At 47.6% G+C, this 12,922-nt stretch overlaps 1 protein-coding gene across 1 annotated transcript in view; it reads right to left on the bottom strand.

The window, feature by feature from the left end:
• Window positions 1-3,330: 3,330 nt before the first annotated feature.
• LOC135547487 (ephrin type-A receptor 6-like) overlaps window positions 3,331-12,922 on the bottom strand; it is a 28,825-nt gene continuing 19,233 nt past the window's right edge. The window contains exons 6-11 of the mRNA XM_064976542.1: window positions 7,870-7,931; window positions 7,563-7,772; window positions 6,596-6,745; window positions 5,742-5,935; window positions 5,491-5,640; window positions 3,331-5,108 (exon numbers count right to left, since the gene is read on the bottom strand). Coding sequence (XP_064832614.1) covers window positions 5,000-5,108; window positions 5,491-5,640; window positions 5,742-5,935; window positions 6,596-6,745; window positions 7,563-7,772; window positions 7,870-7,931 — 875 coding nt within the window. The 3' untranslated portion in view covers window positions 3,331-4,999. The remainder of the gene's footprint in view (window positions 5,109-5,490; window positions 5,641-5,741; window positions 5,936-6,595; window positions 6,746-7,562; window positions 7,773-7,869; window positions 7,932-12,922) is intronic.

The raw sequence follows: 12,922 nt of genomic DNA, 5'->3' as shown, positions 1-12,922 counted from the left end.
CTTTCCTGAAGCTGATCCTCTGTTTGGACCACCACCCAGGACAATGGAATGGGACCTCAGAGTGCTGAAGCGCGTGAAAATTATCTACCCTCAGTTGCAACACTCACTACTTTACTGACTTTAACATTATTTTCCCCATTGGGAAATGTTGTAAGTTCCAAACTGCCTCTGGAAGCAACATCAGCACAAGAACTGTTCATGGGAGCTTCATGAAATGGGTTTCCTTGGCCAAGCAACCACACACAAGCCTCAGATCCCCATGCGCAATTCCAAGCGTTGGCTGGAATGGTGTAATGCTTGCCGCCATTGGGCTCTGGAGCAGTGGAAACGCGTTCTCTGGAGTGATGAATTACACTTGACCAGCTGGCAGTCCGACGGACGAATCTGGGTTTGGCGGATGCCAGGAGAACGCTACCTGTCCAAATGCATAGTGCCAACTGTAAAGTTTGGTGGATGAGAAATAATGACCTGGGGCTGTTTTCCATGGTTTGTGCTAGGCCCCTTAGTTCCAGTAAAGGGAAATCAACACTACAGCATACAAAAATGGCATTCTAGACGATTCCGTGCGTCCAACTTTGTGGCAACAGTTTGGAAAAGGCCATTTTCTGTTTCAGCATGACAATGCCCCCGGGCACAAAGCAAGGTTCATACAGAACTGATTTGTCTTGATCAGAGGTCAGGGCCTGCTCAGGGTAGTTCCCCTTGCTCTGCAAGGGCCGCGGCTTTTGTGGAGCGATGGGTAACGATGCTTCGTGGGTGACTGTTGTTGATGTGTGCAGAGGGTCCCTGGTTCGCGCCCGGGTATGTTATACTGTTACACCTACAGCAGGCCACCACGTTAATACGTTTCAATTTAGAACACAATCATATACATCAGTCAATGGACTACAGTAGGCCCATATGTTCAATTATAGTTAGGCCATGTCAATGGACCTACATTACTGGGCTTGAGTTGGTTGATGATGGTGGTTTTCCCGCTGTTGTCCAGGCCCAAACACAACACGTTCACTTCTTTCTTTTTCAGACCCAGCCATCCCGACAGTTTATCAAACAGGCCCATTTGTCCTGCTTACAACTTAAGGTATAAGCCATCTACCCCCTCAATATATAATCGAACGTTTCTACCATTTCTCGCTACAATTTAATCTAACGTTCTAAAATAGAATGTTGCCATGGATATGAGGACTAGGTTACTAGACAGCATGTTGGCAGTCCAGTCTGTGAATAAACCTATTAGAGTGAATTAACGCTCTGAACCTACTGCTGACCTGACTCGCAGTATGGGGTGATTCTGAGATGGACATTAGATAATGTCAACTTCATGAGGAAAGGTTTATTACATAGGCCTACAGTAGCCTTTACATATTCCAGTCATTCTGAACATGTACAGGCTACTGGTGTTTTTTGATATACTTTTTTTAGTAGTAGCCTATACATTCAAAAAACGAGTTGATTATTAATTATTTAACACACATCACGAGTCAAGACAATAGCATAACTTGGCTTTTCTCCTGCTTTATCAGTAGTTGATCAATTAAGCACAAGCAGCAAACAAACATCACCACAACATCGCCCTAGCTCGAATAATGGTACTGAGTGGCGCAGTGGTCTAAGACACTGCATCTCAGTGCACTGCAGTACCTGGTTCGATTCCAGGCTGCATCACATCCGGCCCGTGATTGGGAGTCCCATAGGGCGGTGCACAATTGGCCCAGCGTCGTTCGGGGTTGGCTGTCATTGCAAATAAAAGTTTGGTCTTAACTGACTTGCCGAGTTAAATAAAAATAAGAAAAAATGATGCATGGTCCAACTGCACCATCTGCTGGCTAGCATTAAAAAGTCCACCTGAAATACAGTGTATTCTACAATCATCTTGGGACACTGGTGGACAAAATACTTCCAGTGATGTTGAGGCAACAAACAAAACAAGGGGAAACTGATTGCCAGTCACAGTGAAAAAGTTATGCTCTCGATACCTTCAATAGATTTTTCCAACGGTGGGTAAAGTGTCAAGCAAAATAAAAAAGTTGGGTAAACTGAAGACCTCCAGTAAATACAGCCATGTTCAACCTGATACCCTTCTCCTCATCTGATGAGTAAATACAGCCATGTTCAACCTGATACCCTTCTCCTCATCTGATGAGTAAATACAGCCATGTTCAACCTGATACCCTTCTCCTCATCTGATGAGTAAATACAGCCATGTTCAACCTGATACCCTTCTCATCATCTGATGAGTAAATACAACCTGATACCCTTCTCCTCATCTGATGAGTAAATACAGCCATGTTCAACCTGATACCCTTCTCCTCATCTGATGAGTAAATACAGCCATGTTCAACCTGATACCTTCTCCTCATCTGATGAGTCTCAACCTCATCTGATGAGTAAATACAGCCATGTTCAACCAGATACACTTCTCCTCATCTGATGAGTAAATACAGCCATGTTCAACCAGATACCCTTATCATCTGATGAGTAAATACAGCCATGTTCAACCAGATACCCTTCTCATCATCTGATGAGTAAATACAGCCATGTTCAACCTGATACCCTTCTCATCATCTGATGAGTAAATACATATGTTCAACCTGATACCCTTCTCATCATCTGATGAGTAAATACAGCCATGTTCAACCTGATACCCTTCTCATCATCTGATGAGTAAATACAGCCATGTTCAACCTGATACCCTTCTCATCATCTGATGAGTAAATACAGCCATGTTCAACCTGATACCCTTCTCCTCATCTGATGAGTAAATACAGCCATGTTCAACCTGATGAGTAAATACAGCCATGTTCAACCTGATGAGTAAATACAGCCATGTTCAACCAGATACCCTTCTCATCATCTGATGAGTAAATACAGCCATGTTCAACCTGATACCCTTCTCATCATCTGATGAGTAAATACAGCCATGTTCAACCTGATACCCTTCTCATCATCTGATGAGTAAATACAGCCATGTTCAACCTGATACCATTCTCATCATCTGATGAGTAAATACGGCCATGTTCAACCAGATACCCTTCTCATCATCTGATGAGTAAATACAGCCATGTTCAACCTGATACCCTTCTCATCATCTGATGAGTAAATACAGCCATGTTCAACCTGATACCCTTCTCATCATCTGATGAGTAAATACAGCCATGTTCAACCTGATACCATTCTCATCATCTGATGAGTAAATACAGCCATGTTCAACCTGATACTCTTATCATCTGATGGAACAGTACCTGTAAACAATGCCTCCTAGAAGAACATGCCATCCATAGAATGAAACAGTCAGTAATAAAAAGACATCTAACCACCAGTACTGTTCACCTTTATTTGCAAATAAATATCATTTTTAAACTGCCTCTTACAGTGTGCAAGATCTACCACGTCTCTTTGAAAATGATAGAAAAATAAAATACTAGAATTATAAGTATACTTGTACTTTGTACAAAAGAGCATTCCCTTTGCTCAGCAGTAAGACATGCTAAACAGCCTGATCTGGTTTCTCCTTCCAGGAGGAACCAAGTGTATCCTCCCTCAGAGGTCTGTCTGTGAACACCTGCTGGAAAGGTGAGCTCCAGCCCGGTAGAAGTTGCCTCAAAACACAGATCTAGGATCAGCATAGCCTACCTCCATCCTTACCTCAACTATTAGTGGGTAAAATTGTAAACTGACCTTCGTTCAGTTTCCAGGGGCACCTTCCTTCTACTCCGTACAGGCTCCTAAGGTACACTGCTGCTCCTGAACATACTGTATACTGTAGGTGTGTGTGTGACCGACTGGGGTTGAACCCAAGTCGTCTGTGCTCCACAAGACTGTGTTAGCCTGCTGAGTTAAAGCCTAAGCATTTGCTTCGGGGAGCTAATGAAAGACTTCAGGTTTCAGACAGAGTTTGGGGTGGTTCACCTATGCTACCTGTGGATCTGGAGAGGTTTATGGGATATTACAATGCTGTTGAGAGCCATATAGAGACAAAGAGATGTTGTATATATATGTGACTTTGGTGCTGCTGTCTCTCTGTGTGTCTGTCACCGAGCAGAACATACCTCTATCTGTCTCTATCTATATCTATCTGCATACATGTGAGTCTTGACAGCAAACACATATCATGACACCAACCCCTGTATGCCAAACAGCCTTGGTTTCCATTCCTACTATATACATTGTTTTCCAACGGCTGTCATAAGTCTTTAGCATTGCACAATTGGCCTGTAGAGCTAGCATGTTAGCGTGTAACAGAGTCTGTTGAGGTTTGCTAACAATCTGCTCTCAATGTCTATAGGTCCATAAGAGACGATCATTTATTTATTTCTCTTATCGTAGTTACTGAGACGACTGCATATATTGCTCATTTAGATAAAATGCTAAATAAATAAAGATAGTATCCAGATTTACTAGGGCGCTCACATACAAGACTGCACAGGTATAAATATTATTTTAGGATTATAATGGATAAATTATTCTATACACTTAAAACATTCAGAAATACTCCGCACTTCCAAAGCGGACTCTTCGTCTTCTTCAAGTATTAGCATACCCAGATACTCAGGAGAGGTTCAAAAACGGAACGAGAATACCTTATGATTACGCGTACTTATCAAACTCAAAAATAATTCATATCATATTAATTAAGGACAATCCTTTTGATTGCTCGTCTGTTAGCAGCTACATCATGGTCACAAAAACATGTAGTAGATCACATCTACAGCTCTACCGTATAATAAGTAGTGATGCTGCAACAAGGCATACATTCCCCAGGGGCAGCCAGTACAGTGTGTCTCTCAGAGTCCTGTCCCTGTCTGTATTGGTCTGTCTCTGGCTGAAGCAGGTTCAGGTGTACAAAACAGTCTGGCTTTATGGAGTTTCTGCATCAAGGTCCAAGTGTGTGGTAGTCTGAGTATGAGAGGCCTCCGGGCTGAGATGGTCCGTCTGTACGAGGCACAGGCTGTGGCTGTCTGTCTGTCTGTCTCTCTCTCTGTCCGTCTGTTTTAAGGTCTCATACATGGAAGCCATTCTCGTGTAATAGCTGCAGTCGGAGGGTCTGAATGCTGCTGACGATCCTCCTCTGGTGGCCAATCAACACCACCCCGATCCTCCGCACATCTCTAGGGGGAGAGGGAAGATACGCACGCACGCACGCACACACACACACACACACACACACACACACACACACACACACACACACACACACACACACACACACACACACACACACACACACGGTTAGGGGAAATTGTTGGGTTAACTTAAGGTATTGGAATGATAAGGTGGGCAGGCAGTGCAACCGTAACGTTTAGTTAAAGTAAGAGTAACAGAGTAATGTTTAGGTAAAGTTAGAGTAACATTAGAGTAATGTTTAGTTAAAGTTAGAGTAACATTCAAGTAATGTTTAGTTAAAGTTAGAGTAACATTAGAGTAATGTTTAGTTAAAGTTAGAGTAACATTAGAGTAATGTTTGAAGTAGGGAACAGTCCCTCCACTCACTCAATACTCATCTGTGCCACAGAGTCCAGGGTGCTGAAACCTGCTGCCACAAAGCTACTCTTGTATTGGCTCATCTTGATGGAATCCAACCAATCCCCGATGGAGATGAACATGTGGTAGTCCGCCACCTCTCCTGGGGACTCTGCTAGACTGACAGATGGATCAAACAAAAGAGAATATAATAAGAACTAAAAACGTTTCACTTGCGGGTGAAATCAGAATGTCTGTTAAATGAAATGAATGTGATGTACCCCTGTATATCTTCCACCAGGGCCAGCAGGCTGCTGGGGTTCCTGATCAGCTTGTCCAGGAAGGACACCACATCAGTGAACTTGGGCCTCTGGCTCCTCTCCTTCTGCCAGCAGTGCAGCATCAGCTGGTGTAGAACCACGGGGCAGCCCATAGGAGCAGGGAGACGGTAGCCCTCCTCTATGGACAAGATCACCTGGGGTGGATGAAGGGAGAGAGTCAGCACGCACACACTTCTCGCTCATGTCATTGAGGCATTTCAGGAAGTGTGTACTATGCAAGTATTACTACAGTATATCAGAGCTACTGTAAGCATGCCTCCAGGGTGTGTTAGGGGGGCTGTGTAAATATAACAGCCTGTTCATCTGGACGGAAGCCTTGATGTCCTCTCTGAGCCCTGACGGGTGGCAGGATGGGGCGGAGGGGTGAGGAGGCAGAGGCAGCAACAGTCAGGGATTGGCGGGGGCGTTTGTCTTGGAAAGCACTTCTAAGCAATTCCCCAGCATCACAATCACCATGAGGCCAGGGGCTGTGTGTGTGCTGGTGTGCGCTGTGAATAGCTGAGGGGATTACCAAAGAGCTTTCACACTCCACAGGGTGACGGGATGAATCCCCTCCATCCCTCTGACGATTGACCTGAGACCGTGAGGTCAGTCAGCCAGGGTCTGACTCCACAACTTTTAAACCCCTCCGTTGGCCAGTCTCCCCCCCCCCCCCCTCTCTGTCCCACCAGTGGAATCTCAAAGCTTTAGATATTATACAGTATGGACACTCATAAGAATGCCGTTTCACGATACTCAATCCCCATTATGACTCTCAGGTTGACTCCATAGAGAAGACATCACCCACAACTCACATCCTGATTGGACATCTCCCAGTAAGGCCGCTCCCCGTAGGACATCACTTCCCACATGACGATACCGTAGCTCCAGGCATCGCTGGCTGATGAGAACTTCCTGTAGGAGATGGCCTCTGGAGCTGTCCACCTGATGGGGATCTTACCTCCCTGTTCACACACACACACACACACACACACACACACACACACACACACACACACACACACACACACACACACACACACACACACACACACACACACACACACACACACACACACACACACACACACACACACACACACACACACACACACACACACACACACGTCAGGTTCCATCTGGTTTCTTGACAATGCATGCTTGAGGAAATATGTGCAATTGACAGACCATATGTTAAACAGTCTCAGTTTGAATGCACTTTTCTGAAGTCTCTCAACGTGTACAAACACATTTTCACAGTTTGAGACTTTGTGTCAAAGAACAAAGAAACGCTCTGAGCTGCTTTAACAGCAGAACTAACATTCCTCCTGGCCTTTCTCCCTCTACTCTCTTTCTATCTGTTCAGATGAGGGCAAGAGTAAAATCACCAGTCTGCACAAATCCTCAGTCCATATTGTGGCTGTGACCCAACCTGCCTGCCTGCTCCCCACTCTCTTCCCCTACTCTCGCCCCCTATCCCCTCACCCTAACAGACCAAAGTTCTGTCGAGCGGAAAATAGTTTACAGATGTCCCCAAAAGCAAAATATCCTTTCTGTTCTCTCTTCCCCGTTTTCTTCCAGAATACACCCCTTCCCCCCAGAGTGACCTTGAGAATAGAGGTCACTAGCAGGGCATGCAGACTCAGACAACTGTGTGCTTTTGGAAAAGACAGACTATACAGAACAGAAATAGGACAAAATAACAGCAGTTGATCGAGTGGAAAGAAAGATGAGTGAAAGCCTTTGAAAGCACAGATAAGGTCAGGGGAAGATCATAGTTACCGTGGTGGTGTAAGCTGCCTCGGGGTCGTCCTCCAGGACTCTGGACAGGCCGAAGTCAGACACCTTACACACCAGGTTGCTGTTCACCAGGATATTACGAGCGGCCAGGTCCCTGTGGACGTAACCCATGTCAGACAGGTACCTCACGCCCGACGCGATGCCACGCAGCATGCCCACCAACTGGATCACTGTGAAGTGACCGTCGTGCTTCTAATGGAGAGAGGGACAAAAGAGAGCGAGATTTTCATTATGTCTTTCTGTTCTTTTATAATTGAAAATCAATAAACAAATGGTATTTGCTTCTCACCCTCAGGAAAGAGTCCAGAGATCCATTTTCCATGTACTCCACCACAATCATCACAGGCCTGCCTGAAATCACAGCACACAGCACCACCAGGTCAGTCAGACCGGTTAGAGATGTGACTGGAATAAGAGCCTGCCTACACCCAGCACTCCAGTGTCTGAGCAGGGGAACATTCCTCTACAGTAATGCTACTAACCAAGCAGCAGTCATCTCTTGCATACTGTCTGTGTATCATCATTGTGTCAATATTTGCTACAGAAAGTAACCAAGAGGAACAAATTAACACTGGCTCAGGTTTGCCTGTGTTTCATTAATCCCTGTTTGCTGAAGGACTCAGAGTGGAGTTACTCTCTGTATGATGGTTAATAGAAGATTAGACCGTGGGTTAGAATAGATACTTTATTCTAGATTTATGTGTTTAATGGACATTTGTCCCAACCCCTCCAGACCCTCAAACATTGAGAGGCTCAGGGTCAGCAATGGTACAGCACCATTGGAGCAGGTTGCGGTTTAACCTTGCTTAAGGGTTGGTACTTTCTCTAGCATCTAGGCCACCTGCTGCCCACATTTGCATCTGCACACTGTTTCCCAGTCAGAGTCTATGAGCCTGGGGAGGGATTAGCATTAGCCTTTAGCATCAACATGCTGTTTCCTGTTAGAGTCCATGGGCCTGGGGAGGGATTAGCGTTAGCCTTTAGCATTAGCATGCTGTTTCACTGTGAGAGTCTATGGGCCTGGGGAGAGTGGACCATAATCCACCACTGGATTAATTAACATCCTGTTTGATTAACAGCCTGTTCTAATTATTGGCCACTGTTATTGCTCTTTAGTCACACCAGGGAGGAGAGGTAGACAGGCGGGAGGTCAAGGGAGTAGGAGATGAGGAGCCACGGTAAAGGCAGAGAGAGAAGAGAGAGGAGGGGCCCGGGAAGGAGAGGGAGTAGGAGATGAGGAGCCATGGTAAAGGCAGAGAGAGAAGAGAGAGGAGGGGCCCGGGATGGAGAGGGAGTAGGAGATGAGGAGCCATGGTAAAGGCAGAGAGAGAACAGAGAGGAGGGGCCCGGGAGGGAGAGGGAGTAGAGTAGGAGATGAGGAGCCACGGTAAAGGCAGAGAGAGAAGAGAGAGGAGGGGCCCGGGAGGGAGAGGGAGTAGGAGATGAGGAGCCACGGTAAAGGCAGAGAGAGAAGAGAGAGGAGGGGCCCGGGAGGGAGAGGGAGTAGGAGATGAGGAGCCACGGTAAAGGCAGAGAGAGAAGAGAGAGGAGGGGCCCGGGAGGGAGAGGGAGTCAGGACAGCAGAGAGGAGGAGGCTGTCTCCCCCTGCCTCCCATGGGGCACCCATCTCCCCTTCTCTGTGATCTCCCAGTGGGTGAGTGTGCTGTTGAGTGCACTAATTACAGGATTACACACAACAGAGAGACAGAGACAGCTCTGGACAGCTTAATATATTATAATAATATGCATTAAATGCATTAAAGACAGGTCTTTCATTAGAAAACATACAGCCAAATCATACAGTGATCCATAAAACTACACATTTAACCAACCAACGTTTTTCACTGTTTCAGAGCCCATTGATTTATGTTATGCTTCTTGTCTGTTGTGTTGTCCATCCATTGACACAGAATGAGTGCCATGGCTCCATGGTAATGCATGAAAGGGAACACTAAAGGAAACCCCACTGTTAAAACTCATCAGACATTTCACAGCTCCTGATTCACACAGACTACAGCTGATTGGTTCTGTCGATCGCACGTTTAGCTTCGCTAAAGTGACATTCTGTTTCCTCCTCACAGTATCCTGTTAATTGGGGTAATTGGCTCAACAGTCTGGCAGTAAGGCCAGGCCCGCTGTGAGGCTATGATATCAGAATATACAATCCGAGATGTGAAAAGAAACAGGACGGGAGGTTGAAAAGTGTGACCCTGCCACGGCTGAATGAGAAGCAGGCCTCAGTCCGGGGTCACTGTCATGATTACTTGGTTTCCTGTCAAATGTACTATTTCAATTGTATCACACTTTTTGGAGGACTGAGTTTCAGTTAACTAATGGCTATTTAATGATTTCTTCAAGACGTGGATCAGTTTCCGTGAAGTGAAATAACGTTGGCGCTGACAACCCTGCTGCTCGGCTGTAGTGAGAGAGGTAGGGGGCAGGTCAGGACACTCAGTATCTGGCTCACACATAAGGCCAGTGATGTCTTCAGCTAGCCAGGCCAGACCTGAATGGGGGCTCTGTGAGGCAGTCAGTAAGTCAGCCAGCCAGGCAGAGAGAGAGAGAGAGAAGCGGTGGTGAATGTGGGCTCTGTGAGGCAGTCAGTAAGTCAGCCAGCCAGGCAGAGAGAGAGAGAGAGAAGCGGTGGTGAATGGGGGCTCTGTGAGGCAGTCAGTAAGTCAGCCAGCCAGGCAGAGAGAGAGAGAGAGAGAGAAGCGGTGGTGAATGGGGGCTCTGTGAGGCAGTCAGTAAGTCAGCCAGCCAGGCAGAGAGAGAGAGAGAAGCGGTGGTGAATGGGGGCTCTGTGAGGCAGTCAGTAAGTCAGCCAGCCAGGCAGAGAGAGATAGAGAAGCGGTGGTGAATGGGGGCTCTGTGAGGCAGTCAGTAAGTCAGCCAGCCAGCCAGAGAGAGAGAGAGAAGCGGTGGTGAATGGGGGCTCTGTGAGGCAGTCAGTAAGTCAGCCAGCCAGGCAGAGAGAGAGAGAGCGGTGGTGAATGGGGGCTCTGTGAGGCAGTCAGTAAGTCAGCCAGCCAGGCAGAGAGAGAGAGAGAAGCGGTGGTGAATGGGGGCTCTGTGAGGCAGTCAGTAAGTCAGCCAGCCAGGCAGAGAGAGAGAGAGAAGCGGTGGTGAATGGGGGCTCTGTGAGGCAGTCAGTAAGTCAGCCAGCCAGGCAGAGAGAGAGAGAGAGAGAAAGCGGTGGTGAATGGGGGCTCTGTGAGGCAGTCAGTAAGTCAGCCAGCCAGGCAGAGAGAGAGAGAGAAGCGGTGGTGAATGGGGGCTCTGTGAGGCAGTCAGTAAGTCAGCCAGCCAGGCAGAGAGAGATAGAGAAGCGGTGGTGAATGGGGGCTCTGTGAGGCAGTCAGTAAGTCAGCCAGCCAGCCAGAGAGAGAGAGAAAGCGGTGGTGAATGGGGGCTCTGTGAGGCAGTCAGTAAGTCAGCCAGCCAGGCAGAGAGAGAGAGAGAGAAGCGGTGGTGAATGGGGGCTCTGTGAGGCAGTCAGTCAGTCAGCCAGCCAGGCAGAGAGAGAGAGAGGGAAGCGGTGGTGAATGGGGGCTCTGTGAGGCAGTCAGTAAGTCAGCCAGCCAGCCAGAGAGAGAGAGAGAAGCGGTGGTGAATGGGGGCTCTGTGAGGCAGTCAGTCAGTCAGCCAGCCAGGCAGAGAGAGAGAGAGAGAGAAGCGGTGGTGAATGGGGGCTCTGTGAGGCAGTCAGTAAGTCAGCCAGCCAGGCAGAGAGAGAGAGAGAGAGAGAAGCGATGGTGAATGGGGGCTCTGTGAGGCAGTCAGTCAGTCAGCCAGCCAGGCAGAGAGAGAGAGAGGGAAGCGGTGGTGAATGGGGGCTCTGTGAGGCAGTCAGTAAGTCAGCCAGCCAGCCAGAGAGAGAGAGAGAAGCGGTGGTGAATGGGGGCTCTGTGAGGCAGTCAGTCAGTCAGCCAGCCAGGCAGAGAGAGAGAGAGAGAAGCGGTGGTGAATGGGGGCTCTGTGAGGCAGTCAGTAAGTCAGCCAGCCAGGCAGAGAGAGAGAGAGAGAGAGAAGCGGTGGTGAATGGGGGCTCTGTGAGGCAGTCAGTAAGTCAGCCAGCCAGGCAGAGAGAGAGAGAGAGAAGCGGTGGTGAATGGGGGCTCTGTGAGGCAGTCAGCAAGTCAGCCAGCCAGGCAGAGAGAGAGAGAGAGAAGCGGTGGTGAATGGGGGCTCTGTGAGGCAGTCAGTAAGTCAGCCAGCCAGGCAGAGAGAGAGAGAGAAGCGGTGGTGAATGGGGGCTCTGTGAGGCAGTCAGTCAGTCAGCCAGCCAGGCAGAGAGAGAGAGAGAGAGAGAAGCGGTGGTGAATGGGGGCTCTGTGAGGCAGTCAGTAAGTCAGCCAGCCAGGCAGAGAGAGAGAGAGAGAAGCGGTGGTGAATGGGGGCTGAAGATATAGAGCAGCTGGCTGGGCTGGCAGCAGAGAGCAGTGATCAGAGGCTGTCTGTCCATGGTGCTGACCAGATTACACTTCTCTCTATATCAGCTCTGAGCTTCAGAGAGGACCAGGGCTGAGTTCTCCATGTAAACCCCCCCCCCCCTCTCTCTCTCTCTTTTCCTCTCTCAATTCAATTCAAGGGGCTTTATTGCCATGGGAAACACATGTTAACATTGCCAAAGCAAGTGAAGTAGATAGTATACAAAAGTGAAATAAACAATAAAATGAACAGTAAACATTACACTCACAGAAGTTCCAAAATAATAAAGACTAATTGTTTTTTGGTAGGTTTCCAAACTACATTCCTTCCGTCTATAGCATTTCTTAATATTGTGCAGTTCCTTTGGCTTTGATGACTCATGATTGAGTATTGCTCTGCTCAAGTAGACTGTGATTTTGCTGTGGTCTGATAGGGGTGTCAGTGGGCTGACTGTGAACGCTCTGAGAGACTCAGGGTTGAGGTCAGTGATAAAATAGTCTACAGTACTACTGCCAAGCTATAGGTGTACCTACCATAGGAGTCCACTCGAAGCCTACCATTGACTATGTACATACCCAACATGTGACAGAGCTGCAGGAGTTGTGACTTGTTTTTGATGGTTATGTTGTCATAGTTGTGCCTAGGATGGCATATGGGGTAGGGAACACTGTCACCTCCAGGTAGTTGTTTGTCCCCCTGTGCTGAGGGTGTCAGGTTCTTGTCCTGTTCTGGCATTTAGGTCACCACAGACTAGTACGTGTCCCTGGGCCTGGAAATGATTGATTTCCCCCTCCAGGATGGAGAAGCTGTCTTCATTAAAGTATGGGGATTCTAGTGGGGGGATATAGGTAGCACACAGGAGGACATTTTTCTCTGTTAACATAATTTCCTTTTGTATTTCTAGATAAATG

The sequence above is a fragment of the Oncorhynchus masou genome, chromosome 10 (assembly GCF_036934945.1).
Source record: "Oncorhynchus masou masou isolate Uvic2021 chromosome 10, UVic_Omas_1.1, whole genome shotgun sequence".
Classification (NCBI taxonomy): Eukaryota; Metazoa; Chordata; class Actinopteri; order Salmoniformes; family Salmonidae; genus Oncorhynchus; species Oncorhynchus masou.
Note: the sequence above shows the minus strand (reverse complement) of the source record. Positions and strands in the feature narration are given on the sequence as shown.